Source organism: Salvelinus sp. IW2-2015, unplaced genomic scaffold, assembly GCF_002910315.2.
Source record: "Salvelinus sp. IW2-2015 unplaced genomic scaffold, ASM291031v2 Un_scaffold4997, whole genome shotgun sequence".
Lineage (NCBI taxonomy): Eukaryota > Metazoa > Chordata > Actinopteri > Salmoniformes > Salmonidae > Salvelinus > Salvelinus sp. IW2-2015.
Window position 1 is genome coordinate 20,024 of NW_019946265.1, and position 12,788 is coordinate 32,811.

Genomic DNA, 12,788 nt, shown 5'->3' on the forward strand with positions numbered 1-12,788 from the left:
AAGAGTGAGCGACAGACAATAAAGATTATTATATATATATTAGTTTATTTCAGAGTGGTTAAAAGAGTGGTTACTGAAAACGTTTGACCTCTGTCATTGCCAGCAAAGGGTATATAACAAAGTATTGAGATAAGTATTTGGTCAATAACAAAAGTTTATTTTCCACCATAATTTGCAAATAAATTCATTAAAAATCCTACAATGTGATTTTCTGGATTTTTCCCCCTCATTTTGTCTGTCATAGTTGAAGTGTACCTATGATGAAAATTACAGGCCTCTCTCATCTTTTTAAGTGGGAGAACTTGCACATTTGGTGGCTGACTAAATACTTTTTTGCCCACTGTATAAATATTTTTAAAAACATGTTTATTTCAGAGTGGTTAAAAAGCAACTAATTTCATATAGTTGTAAGAAGTTGTTTTTCTAATAAAATGTTTGCTTAAAATTTTTGGAGATGCTTAAATGACTGAAAAGTACAAAATGGTAAGCATCCTACCATCCAGGTATTCCCTTGTCAACTGCACAGCAGACCTCGTCTCCACAGGTTCCATCACTCCGTCTCTCCTGTCCTCAGACCATCAGCCAGGATCTGACAACCACAACCAGCAACAGGCTTTAATACATTAGGTTTATAGTGTGATAGTCTAGTTAAACCAGACTGAACAGTTCAACAGGCTTTAATACATTAGGTTTATAGTGTGATAGTCTAGTTAAACCAGACTGAATGGTGTGTTCAACAGGCTTTAATACATGAGGTTTATAGTGTGATAGTCTAGTTAAACCAGATCTGAATGGTGTGTTCAACAGGCTTTAATACATTAGGTTAATAGTGTGATAGTCTAGTTAAACCAGACTGAACAGTTTCAACACAGGCTTTAATACATTAGGTTTATAGTGTGATAGTCTAGTTAAACCAGACTGAACGGTGTGTTCAACAGGCTTTAATACATTAGGTTTATAGTGTGATAGTCTAGTTAAACCAGACTGAACAGTTCAACAGGCTTTAATACATGAGGTTTAATAGTGTGATAGTCTAGTTAAACCAGACTGGGAGGAGGAGGAGAACAACAACAAGATGGAGGAGGAGGAGAACAACAACAAGATGGAGGAGGAGGAGAACAACAACAAGATGGAGGAGGAGGAGAACAACAACAAGAGGGAGGAGGAGACCTTGCTTTCATGATGGTGAGAGGCTGTGGCCCCAACTCTATCTTGACTTGGTGATCTGTCTCATCGTCGGAGTGCGTCTCATCCATTTTGTCATCTTCAGGGTCGATCTGTGGGGCCTTGTCACACGACAACAACACAGTAAAATAGTGGCTCAATATTAGAACGATTGGGTGAATTGATTGTCTAATGGAAATACAGTACAGTAATACAAAACGAATAATGCAAAGATTCTCAATAAATAGGGTGGGTTGACTGGAAATCTCTTCAATAGAGCAGAATTTACCGTTTTCTCACAGACGAAGACTGGTCTGTCACCACTGTAGATGTAGTGGAGGTGTTTCTCTCCATTCACTCTCAGTATCTGGATGTCTTGCTCATATATACAGGAGTCTTTGCAGTCATCTTGAAGAGTCCTAAAATCATAAATGCATAAAAAAAATTGTTTTAAAAACATTTCTGATTAGCTGAACCAGTATCTGGGCAGAGGAGGAGATTATGAACATAACAAGTATCCTCTCTAGCCCAATTAGCTACCAGTTATTGTCCCATTACACAAAATATGTTAGTGACCAAGAKTCACAAAATATAGAAAGTTTCGCTGAGCAACTATCGTCATTTAGTGCCTTCACTCCCTGTTCATACTTCCAAAAAAAGGTATAAATAAAAATGTACAAGAAACCTCTGGAGGGCGCATGCACACTTGGTCCAAAACCATATAGATTATATCCAGACAAAACATTATTTATTGGTTACTTGTAGCTCCATTTTTCTTTATAATATTTTTTGAAAGTTCATACCTGGCTTGACTAGCCTGGGTACCAGTCTATTTCGCTAACATTACACTCACCGTTCAGTTGCTGATTGGTAGTTGGAAACAACATTCAGATTATCCATGACAATGTTATGGAACATGGGGTGTGTGCAAGCGGTACCGGAGCGCCAAGTCTAGGACCAAAAGGCTCCTCAACAGCTTCTACCCCCAAGCCATTAGACTGCTGAACAATTCATTAAATCGCCACTGGACAATTTACATTGACCCCCCTTCTTTTGTACACTGCTGCTACTCGCTGTTTGTTTGTTACCTATGCATAGTCACTTCACCCCCACCTACATGTACAGATTACCTCAACTAGCCTGTACCACTGCACACTGACTCGGTACCGGTGCCCCCTGTATATAGCCTCCACATTGACTCTGTACCGGTACCCCATGTATATAGCCTCCACATTGACTCTGTACCAGAACCCCCTGTTTATAGCCTTCACATTGACTCTGTACGGTACACCCTGTATATAGCCTCCGCACTGACTCTGTACGGTACCCCTGTATATAGCCTCCACATTGACTCTGTACCGGTGCCCCCTGTATATAGCCTCGTTATTCTTATTGTGTTACTTTTTATTATACTTTTTATTTTTAGTCTACTTGGTAAATATTTTCTTAACTCTTTCTTGAACTTAATTGTTGGTTAAGGGCTTGTAAGGAAACATTTCATGGTTAAGTCTACACTTGTTGTATTCGGCGCATGTGACAAATAAAGTTAGATTTTATCTCACACACACTCCAAAAGGACTCATCAATCAAAGCCACACAAATCACATTTGTCCTAAAAACATATTCAAAAGCTTCAAATCTTGGCTGTAGTCCATCAGAAAGTAGGCTACATTATAGCATAACGCTAAAATAATGTTTCCTTTCAAATGAATTAACAAGGGTAGTTTTGAAGGGGGAGAGACAGCTATAGTATTAGTAGAGAAGTTCGTTTTGTAATTATTATCCCAGCATGGGGTAAATTCCAGAGGACGATTTGCACTTAAGTTATTTTTCTAAACTGCCCTCTGTAATTCTGTATATATATATTTTTTTTTAAACATTAAATTGAGTGTGTGACGGAAGCCTTGTGGTTGTTATTATTCTAGTGGTAAAGATAATTTAACATCATGTTGTGACCATAGTTGCTACACTGATCATTCGTGCTTCGCTGKCAAATCAATAGGCGTCTCCATACGCCTAATATTTAACATTGAGGAAATGTGAGCATAATCATTATTTTAGCGATCCGTGTTAGAACGTCCCTCCTAATGAAGAGCACACCCCCATCCTGCCGGTATCAGCTGCTGGACACCACACTTGCACGTGATATGGGTTTATGGATGAGAARGTGAACTTGCCATTTCCAAAAATGAYCTCAGTGGGGAATGGGGATWCTCTGCTTTGCGATCTGTTGCACCAGGATTTYTTTAAATATGCCTAGACATTATACTTTATTGCACATGTAATTAAACTGATATTTGGCTATGTTCAACTTCAATTCMTTGGCACAAAACGRGCATCAGACAAAAAAAAWAMGTTTTGTCTKTGGRTTGRATAGCACAGGTGGTGATCGCCTAAATTCACTGTAAGGCTTGGCCTAATATGTAGACTAGCATACGAATGGGAGAGTAACAGCTGAGCCTGAATTCACTTCTAATTTACACATAAATCTCTGTCTTCACTGTTCCTTTCTTGCGCAATTCATGCATCTCGCTGGCCACGCTCTCTTCCATCCTCTGTATTCCTCTTATACACTGTTGCCACAAAGTGGGAAGCACAGAATSGTCTAGAATGTCATTGTTTGCTGTAGCGTTAAGATTTCCCCTTCATTGCAACTAAGGGGCCTAGATCATTATTATTCCTCCTCCACCAAACTTTACAGTTGGCACTAATCAATAATAAGCTAACTCAGTTAGCTAGCTAACGTTAACTAAGTTCAGAATAACAAACAGGAGACAGAGTCGCTAGCCACACATTTGAAAACGATAACTCACCGAAGAATTTTCGAAAACTGTACAGCATCGGTGATGATCTTGGAGCCCATTTCATTGGGTAGCTAGTTACCAAAATAGTACGTTAGTTGGTGTTATGAAGTCAGAAAAATACTAAATAAAAGTTCGAGCGGTAGCTACGACTGAATTTGACGTTCGCGCCAATACAGCCAGTGGACGCTTGACGTCATCAGTCGGCACTACGAACACAAACTATTTTTATTCTATATTTTTTTTATACAAAGACGAGTAAGATAAAATARATATTTTCACACAACTGGCCCGTGTGGTAGTTACATTTAAGAAAATATATATAATTCCAAGAAATAATTATCACGAAAGTAGTCCGGTCACCACACTTGTTTCCTCCGCCGTACTGCGCAGTAGGGACCTATGTAATCTCATTTATAAAAAATGTTTTCGTCGTTGTATAGTATTTCAAGTTCGATATTAAATGTTTATAAGTTGAAAGAGTACGTATATTGACTTAGAATCGAAAAACATGTCCCTGTGTAGTATTGAATTCATTGAAAGTTTCAGTTGTCGGAAGTGTGACGTGGTCGGAAGCATATGTCCTGTGAGTTGCATTACCAACTTCCTTTTCTACTGTGGCCGCCATTGAGTAAGGAGCGTGGTTCGCGGCGAGCCGAGACTAAAAAGATAAAAATGGTGAGAATCCTAGCTTTTTGTATCAGCAAATACTATTTAACATTAGCAATCAATTGATATTGCAAAATCAAAGACTTCTCTTGCCAATATGTTTCTTAGGCAATACAATTTAACGTATTTTACGGCGAATCTAAAGGAAGTTTAAAAGAGGAGCCATTTTGTCTGCGATGTTCTAGCCAAGTCACACGTGTGCTTTCCTTTCAACCACAGGCCGTATAACCGGGTTTTCTAAAATATACGTGAAGTTCGTAAACCAYTACACATTTCTTCACGCAACTACTTTGAATATGTACTTAGTAAACTGTAGATCACTTACACATTTGCGTAAGTTAGCCAACTAGCTAGTCAGCTACAGATAATTAATCCAAAGATCACACATTTTCTGGTTAGCGTGGTACCTAGCTACTAGCACGGCGGCTAGCGGGACTGAGAGAATCGGGATTTTTTACATGTACTTGCTATGATGGTGTAATTTGCGTCCTACTTTGCGATCAGTCGACAAATGCCTATTGTCATATGCTGGCGCAAGTGAATGACGACAACTGAGTCTGAGCAAGATAACCATGAAACTACATGTAGTTAGCTAACGTTCATCATTTGATATGTAGCGTGTCGGTGGCTAGMTAGATACATGCTATCAGGTACATGGTAAGCATTTTGCCGAACATGCATTTAATTTTGACTGTTTTCGCCCACAGGCTTGTGCCCGGCCTTTAATCTCGATCTACTCCGAGAAAGGAGAAAGCTCAGGCAAAAATGTTGTCATGCCTGCGGTGTTCAAGGCTCCCATCCGCCCCGACATTGTCAACTTCGTGCACACCAACATGCGCAAGAACAGTCGTCAGCCCTATGCCGTCAGCGGACTTGCAGGTGAGTGATCTTTTGAACATTTATTCAATCAAATAAGCAATTTCTTTGGATACAGGTGAAAAGCTTTGGTGATGAGTTTTAACTTCGGTCCGTGTTTCTGAAACCTGATTATACTAGAAGTTCTGAAGGGCTTTCACCTGTACCACTGAGGGGGGGGGGGGGGTGTATTTCAGCACAACATGTAATCTGTTGGTTTCATGGTCTAAAGGGGGGGGGGAGGATTCCAGAAAGTTTCCATACTCTTAACTTAATTCTCATGTTCTGCATGAGGCAAATGGTCGTCACACCAGATACTGACTGGTTTTCATTATTTTGAATGCATAATGACCAACGGGTACAGAGCTGTATTCCCAGGCCTGTGAAATCCATAGATTAGGACCTAATGAATTTATTTCTATTGACGGATGTCTTCCATATGAAAGATCTCATTGTTGCATTTTTTTTATTCAGGATATACATTTACTGACAAAGTATACAGGTTCTAATGTTTTTGTGTTCCAGGTCACCAGACCAGTGCTGAGTCCTGGGGTACCGGCAGAGCTGTGGCCCGTATCCCCCGTGTGAGGGGAGGTGGTACCCACCGCTCCGGCCAGGGAGCCTTCGGCAATGTATCCTCTCAGACAGTTTAACATTGATCTTAAAGGAGAGGTTTACTTTGAAACCCAACAGTTTAACATTGATCTTAAAGGAGAAGTTTACTTTGACAACCAAAGCTGTATTTTTGGATTCAAATGGCATGTTATAGAACTGTCCAGACACTTGAGATTTCATTTGGTTTTGAAAAACTATCCCAAACCAACAATAGACTTCCTCATCCTCCTGCTGCATTGTGGGAGCTTGTTTAAAACTGAACATAAACTCTAAAATACAGCCTTTTACTAACTGAAACTATAGTGATGCAAGTCTTTAAATTTTGTACACGTGAAACTGTTAATTCTGAACTTAATCTGCTATGTTATATTCAGTTTGGTGAGACTCAAGTGGTTTCTACTATCCAGCTTTTCTCTCTATTCTGCATGTAGAATGGAGGGAGAGGTGTCGCCCCAAAAAAGCAATACAAATTTCAAGATGACACAATTTCTTGTGTACAACCTTTAAAGACCTGTATCGTGACACTTTGCCGTTTCTAAAAGCACGTGTTCCATAACATGGTATTTACATCCAAAATACAGATTTGGTTTGGTATGTTTTCCTTTATTGTCCCCTTGTGAATCTCACCATGTCCGTCTAATGGGCCATGTTTGTGTTCATTAGGGCTCATCTCAACAAAACGTTTTTGCAACCGACTTAAGTTTTATTGTACAAATACGGGTGGCACCTAATTTTTTGTATTTTTATCCGTTTGTGTCGCCTAATGAACACAGCCCATGTAGGTGGTACATGCTGAGTTATAACCAGACATTCCGAGGCTTGCAGTGATGGTGTAATTTGCGTCCTACACTGTGTTCAGTGACGTTATGCCTAATGTCATATGCTGGCACAAGTGGTTGACGAACCTTGAGTCTGAGCAAGATACTCGCGAACACATTTTAGGGCCTGTTTCCCGGACCAAAAAAACATAGTCATGGTGATACCATGGTTACACGTGTCCAGTAATCAAGCTCTTTGAAGAAGCAATGTTTATTTATCCATTAGCTCGCTACACTTCCTTAACCCCCTTGTGACTGTAGATGTGTCGTGGAGGTCGCATGTTCGCCCCCACCAAGACCTGGCGCCGTTGGCACCGCAGGATCAACACCACCCAGAAGCGTTACGCCATCTGCTCCGCCCTGGCTGCCTCCGCCCTGCCCGCGCTCGTCATGTCCAAAGGTACGCCGCCTGCCATCCTTTTGATGCAGTACAGTTTTGTTTTTCATCCGTGTTATGGACCCTGATATATGGTTTTTCATTTAACCGTAAACATTTTTACATTTCTTGTTTTGAGAATCATTTTTTCCCCCGTTCGATCCACTTTGATTTATATAGCTGATACGTGTAGTCTGATAAAACGTTTTACCCGATCTAAACGTCATATTCCTATTAGCTCAGTGTAGCGAGAGAGACTTGATCACGCTGCTCTGTCATACCGGGCGGATATCCGCTCGAACATCAATAACTCAGATACACATTCAAACATGAAGTGACCCAGAGAATCATCGATATAACATTAATCAGATGCACAACAACTATATAACGTTCAACATGGGCGAACCGCACCTTATTGTTTTTAGCTGGATACGAGCTGCTATCCGGACTACAATGAGATGTGTAACGACGTAATATGACGATAAATAATGTAAACTTGGCATTTATCAACGAACAAAAAAATATTATTTTGAGTGGCATCCCACAGTACATATGGGAAATATAATATTACTTAGTATTTTGTACCTTTAACCCCCCCCCACACACACAGCTAAATAAAATCCTAATTAATCACAGGCTCTTTAAATGTCGATCCATAAGACTTGCTATGATGGTGTAATTTGCGTCTGACTCTGTGTGCAGTGACGGTTTGCCGACTGTCTTATAGCTGCCGCGGCGGGTTGACGAAATATTAATTCTGAGCAAGATGTCTTGGATGTGCCTGTACTAGAGAAGCTGTAGCCGATACTGGACTAGTAGTCACTAGTGTTGTACGGTATACCCCAACACGGCATAACTTTTCAATACTAAGCATGAACAACGGTTTCAGGTACTATAATTTGTTACTTTCGTTAGTTATGTCAAATGTCACTCGTCATATACGACTCGAGTTTGTCTGAGTCTTCTCGGGGGGGTATTTAGCTAGCCACGCTACTTGTGCATGCCAGTGACAAAAGAGAACGTCGACAGCATGGCTTCTAACGATAACGTCGTACCTCCACACCGGCACGATGTGTATACAATTCTGATCAAAGTAACGTGTAGAATTAGAACGTGAAGGAGCTGTACAACAATCTGAAGAGTCTCTCTCCTTCAGGACACCGCATCGAGGAGATCCCAGAGGTTCCCCTGGTGGTAGAAGACAAAGTGGAGGGTTACAAAAAGACAAAGGAGGCCGTGCTGCTGTTGAAGAAACTCAAGGCCTGGAACGACATCAAGAAAGTTAGTAAAAAAGACTTAATACCGTCTCTCTGGTCGTCGTTGTACTGTTTATGGTGCCGTGATGAGGTTCCACTTCAGGTCCGTGTTTCTGAATCCTGATTTTTGAATGGAAGTCCTGAGCGTGAAATATTGACATTATCAAGATGAAAGCACAGCTTTTTTCTCGTTCTGTTGACGTAAGATGCTAAATGTGTGTCCTCTGGGTGTGTGTATGAGATTAARGTGTCCTCTGGYTGTGTGCAGGTGTACGCGTCACAGCGCATGCGAGCTGGTAAAGGTAAGATGAGGAATCGCAGACGTATCCAGCGCAAAGGACCCTGCATCATCTACAACCAGGATCAAGGTGTTACCAAGGCCTTCAGGAACATCCCTGGTGTGTATGGCTGTGGGGGGGGCTAGAGGGGAACCTGGTGGAGGTGGGGGGGGTGTCAATGGAAGTTCTGATTCCCATTCAGGTCCATTTGATTTTTGCATAGGATCAAAACCCAATACAAACATCAATGGATACTAGTTCTCTAACATAATGTGGAGTTACTTTTCAATTTTGGTGCCATTTTCCTCTGTAGATTTGAGCGTCCGTTAAATCATCAGCGTGTTTACTCGTTTTGTATTTGACGCTTCTTTTCACCCAGGTATCACCCTGCAGAACGTGAACAAGCTGAACCTGCTGAGGCTCGCCCCCGGRGGTCACGTCGGTCGGTTCTGRATKTGGACCGAGTCCGCKTTCCGCAAGCTGGACCAGCTCTACGGAACCTGGCGCAAGTCTGCCTCTCTCAAGGTGGACTACAAGTGAGTTAAACGGGCGTTACGTAGCGTCCCGGCCGGTAAACGGTTGCAGTGAGCGGAGTTAGTAAGAMATTTTGAGTTATTTAATTCCGACAGTGATGAGCTTCTACTTCGGTCCGTGTTTCTGAATCCTGATATTTACCAGAAGTTCTGAGTTTTGATGAGTGTCTCAAAAAAAATGGTCTGTTGCTAAACCACATGCTGCTTCCCTAACAGAGGTACTGTTGACCTCTGACCTGTCTGTCCTGTCTCCCTCCTCTAGTCTGCCCATGCACAAGATGACCAACACAGATCTGAGCAGGATTCTGAAGAGTGAGGAGATCCAGAAAGCACTTCGTGCACCAAAGTAAGACCCCCCCCCCCTTCTTGCTTTATATTGTACAGAGCATTATGGGTACTGTAGTGCGTTATGCTCCACTGTGACATCGAAGCCATGATGAGGTTCCACTTCAGGTCCGTGTTTCTGAATCCTGATTTTATTTGGAGTCCTGAGCATGACAAAATAGCATCCCAAATGCCCCCCCCATTCCCAACATAGTGCACTACATTTTGATCACGGCCAAGTTGACTTTGGTCAAAAGTAGTGCACTATTTAGGGAATGTCGTGCCTCTTGGGATGCTACTATTCTCAACACATCGAACCACCAAATATCAACAGATTTTCCCTCCTACTGACCCCCCCCCTCGTTTCTCATGTCTCCTCACAGCAAGAAGATCAGGCGCAGAGTCCTGAAGAAGAACCCTCTGAAGAACCTGAGAATAATGATGAAGCTGAACCCCTACGCCAAGACGGCCAGACGTCAAGCCATCCTGCTGCATGACCCGGCGGTGAGTAGACCCAAGATGGCTGTTTGTTGCATATAAAGACCTGTATAATAGGGAAACTGGACCCAAGATGGCCGATGGCTATTTGTTGCATATAAAGACCTGTATGTATAATAGGGAAACTGGACCCAAGATGGCCGATGGCTGTTTTGTTGCATATAAAGACCTGTATAATAGGGAAACTGGACCCAAGACTCGTATTGTAGTACTCTTTAACCATGTCTCTCTTGACTGACGTATCTCCAGGTTCATCAATTCATCAAACAGTCGGAGGCAGAGGAGTGGACTTCGCAGGCTGGCTGTGTAGCACCATTCGGACTCAACCAGCCAGTCACCCAACACACAGTGTGGGCATGTGATGCCCTCTATACACCTTAGGTTATGTCCCAAATGAGTTCTCCTTCCGACCAAAAGTGTGCACTTGTTCACTTCCCTCAATGATTTGAAAGTGGTGGAAACTCCCATGAGCTCATGCTTCCACCAATCCAATTATTTGGGGAAGCAGCGAACAAGTACACACTTAAGGAGATATTGGGACACACACCTGCTTAGCCAAACACTCATAGCCTGTATTCAAACAGAATTGCTTTGTTTCATCGGGGTGTATTTAATAAGGACAACATTATAGGTTCTGTTGTTTTAATATAGGGACAATATGTAGGTCTGCTGTTTTAATAAAGGACAAATATGTAGGTCTGCTGTTTTAATAAAGGACAATATGTAGGTCTGCTGTTTTAATAAAGGACAATATGTAGGTCTGCTGTTTTAATAAAGGACAATATGTAGGTCTGCTTGTTTTAAAAAGGACAATAGTTAGGTCTGCTGTTGAATAAAAGAGCAATATGTAGGTCTGCTGTTTTAATAAGGAAATATGTAGGTTGCTTTTTTTAATAAAGGACAATATGTAGGTCTGCTGTTTTAAAAAGGATATTAGCTGCGTTTTAATAAAGGACAATATGTAGGTCTGCTGTTTTTATAATACTGGACAATATGTAGGTTGCGTTTTAATAAAGGACAATTGTAGGCTTGGGAGTCTGTCACCTCCCTACTGCTCTAAATAGGGTTCTCCTCTGACTATAAAGGCCTGACACCTAGGAACACAACACTGGATTTAACAGGTACTTACAGTTACCTACCTGCCAGACCATACAGGTACAGTAACTCCTACCTGCAGACCATACAGGTACTGCTAACGCCTACCGCCAGACCATACAGGTACAGTATCTACCTGCCAGACCATACAGGTACAGTAAACGCCTACCCGCCAGACATACAGGTACAGTAACTCCTACCTGCCAGACCATACAGGTACTGTAACTCCTACCTGCCAGACCATACAGGTACAGTAACTCCTACCCGCCAGACCATACAGTACAGTAACGCCTACCCGCCAGACCATACAGGTAAGTAACTCCTACCTGCCAGACATACAGGTACAGTAACTCCTACCTGCCAGACCATACAGTACAGTAACGCCTACTGCCAGACCATACAGGCACAGTAACTCCTACCTGCCAGACCATACAGGTACAGTTGACTCCTACCTGCCAGACCATACAGGTACAGTAACACCTACCTGCCAGACCATACAGGCACAGTAACTCCTACCTGCCAGACCATACAGGTACAGTAACTCTACCTGCCAGACCATACAAGGTACAGTAACTCCTACCTGCCAGACCATACAGGTACTGTAACGCCCACCTGCCAGACCATACAGGTACTGTAACGCCCACCTGCCAGACCATACAGGCACAGTAACTCCTACCTAATAGACCATACAGGTACAGTAACTCCTACCTGCCAGACCATACAGGTACAGTAAACGCCCACCTGCCAGACCATACAGGTACAGTAACTCCTACCTGCCAGACCATACAGGTACTGTAACGCCCACCTGCCAGACCATACAGGCACAGTAACTCCTACCTGCTAGACCAACAGGTACAGTAAACTCCTACTGCCAGACCAACAGGTACAGTAACTCCTACCTGCCAGACCAAACAGACAGTAACTCCTACCTGCCAGACAACAGTACAGTAACTCCTACCTGCCAGACCATACAGTACAGTAACGCCCACCTGCCAGACCATACAGGTACAGTAACTCCTACCTGCCAGACCATACAGGTACTGTAACTCCTACCTGCCAGACCATACAGGCACAGTAACTCCTACCTGCCAGACCATACAGGCACAGTAAACTCCTACCTGCCAGACCAAACAGCACAGTAACTCCTACCTGCCAGACCAACAACAGGTACTGTAACTCCTACCTGCCAGACCATACAGGTACAGAATCCTACCTGGACATACAGGCTGTTTTCCTGGTTAAATGCATTAAAAACAATATAGACAAATAGGAATTTGTTTAGATTTTTATTTGAAACCATCTGAACACCACAGTCTGTTAGAAGAGCTGCTATGCCTTGGTGGGGGTTGCCTTGGCGGGGGCAGCCTTGGTTGGGGCAGCCTTGTTGGGGCAGCCTTGGTGGGGGCTGGCTTCTTGGCCGGCTTCTTCTTGGGCTTCAGCATCTTGGCCTTGATCTGTGTGGTAGGGAGACTCATATTAGACAGACGGTACTGATACGAGTAGGCA

General features: G+C 42.5%; 2 protein-coding genes, 2 long non-coding RNA genes and 7 other non-coding genes across 11 annotated transcripts in view; 8 read left to right on the forward strand and 3 right to left on the reverse strand.

Annotated features, from left to right (window-relative positions):
* The window catches only part of zwilch (zwilch kinetochore protein), a 23,586-nt gene extending 19,152 nt beyond the window's left edge, over positions 1-4,434 (reverse strand). Inside the window, 7 exon segments of the mRNA XM_024144275.2 lie at positions 497-553; positions 556-589; positions 850-853; positions 1,049-1,166; positions 1,169-1,286; positions 1,454-1,583; positions 3,978-4,434. Of these exon segments, the coding sequence (XP_024000043.2) occupies positions 497-553; positions 556-589; positions 850-853; positions 1,049-1,166; positions 1,169-1,286; positions 1,454-1,583; positions 3,978-4,027 (511 nt within the window). The 5' untranslated portion in view covers positions 4,028-4,434.
* Positions 4,435-4,529: 95 nt separating this feature from the next.
* Positions 4,530-10,244, forward strand: LOC112077859 (large ribosomal subunit protein uL4B). Its single transcript, XM_024144274.2, has 9 exons — positions 4,530-4,643; positions 5,342-5,513; positions 6,015-6,121; positions 7,184-7,322; positions 8,455-8,579; positions 8,823-8,952; positions 9,212-9,368; positions 9,628-9,711; positions 10,073-10,244. Exons 1-9 carry the CDS (start codon positions 4,545-4,547, stop codon positions 10,227-10,229), a joined length of 1,170 nt encoding a protein of 389 aa, XP_024000042.2. The 5' UTR covers positions 4,530-4,544; the 3' UTR covers positions 10,230-10,244.
* Positions 5,100-5,198, forward strand: LOC112077869 (small nucleolar RNA SNORD16). Its single transcript, XR_002895527.1, has one exon. It is a non-coding gene; the product is annotated as a small nucleolar RNA SNORD16 (small nucleolar RNA).
* On the forward strand, positions 5,577-5,643 carry LOC112077866 (small nucleolar RNA SNORD18). Its single transcript, XR_002895524.1, has one exon. It is a non-coding gene; the product is annotated as a small nucleolar RNA SNORD18 (small nucleolar RNA).
* LOC112077864 (small nucleolar RNA SNORD16) lies at positions 6,925-7,023 on the forward strand. Its single transcript, XR_002895522.1, has one exon. It is a non-coding gene; the product is annotated as a small nucleolar RNA SNORD16 (small nucleolar RNA).
* LOC112077863 (small nucleolar RNA SNORD16) lies at positions 7,962-8,062 on the forward strand. Its single transcript, XR_002895521.1, has one exon. It is a non-coding gene; the product is annotated as a small nucleolar RNA SNORD16 (small nucleolar RNA).
* LOC112077862 (small nucleolar RNA SNORD18) lies at positions 8,633-8,702 on the forward strand. Its single transcript, XR_002895520.1, has one exon. It is a non-coding gene; the product is annotated as a small nucleolar RNA SNORD18 (small nucleolar RNA).
* Positions 9,456-9,523, forward strand: LOC112077868 (small nucleolar RNA SNORD18). Its single transcript, XR_002895526.1, has one exon. It is a non-coding gene; the product is annotated as a small nucleolar RNA SNORD18 (small nucleolar RNA).
* LOC112077867 (small nucleolar RNA SNORD18) lies at positions 9,794-9,861 on the forward strand. Its single transcript, XR_002895525.1, has one exon. It is a non-coding gene; the product is annotated as a small nucleolar RNA SNORD18 (small nucleolar RNA).
* On the reverse strand, positions 10,099-10,403 carry LOC112077860 (uncharacterized). Its single transcript, XR_002895519.1, has 2 exons — positions 10,357-10,403; positions 10,099-10,233 (listed from the first exon to the last, which is right to left on the reverse strand). It is a non-coding gene; the product is annotated as an uncharacterized lncRNA (long non-coding RNA).
* Positions 10,404-12,551: 2,148 nt separating this feature from the next.
* Positions 12,552-12,782, reverse strand: LOC139026519 (uncharacterized). Its single transcript, XR_011478338.1, has 2 exons — positions 12,677-12,782; positions 12,552-12,632 (listed from the first exon to the last, which is right to left on the reverse strand). It is a non-coding gene; the product is annotated as an uncharacterized lncRNA (long non-coding RNA).
* Positions 12,783-12,788: the final 6 nt, after the last annotated feature.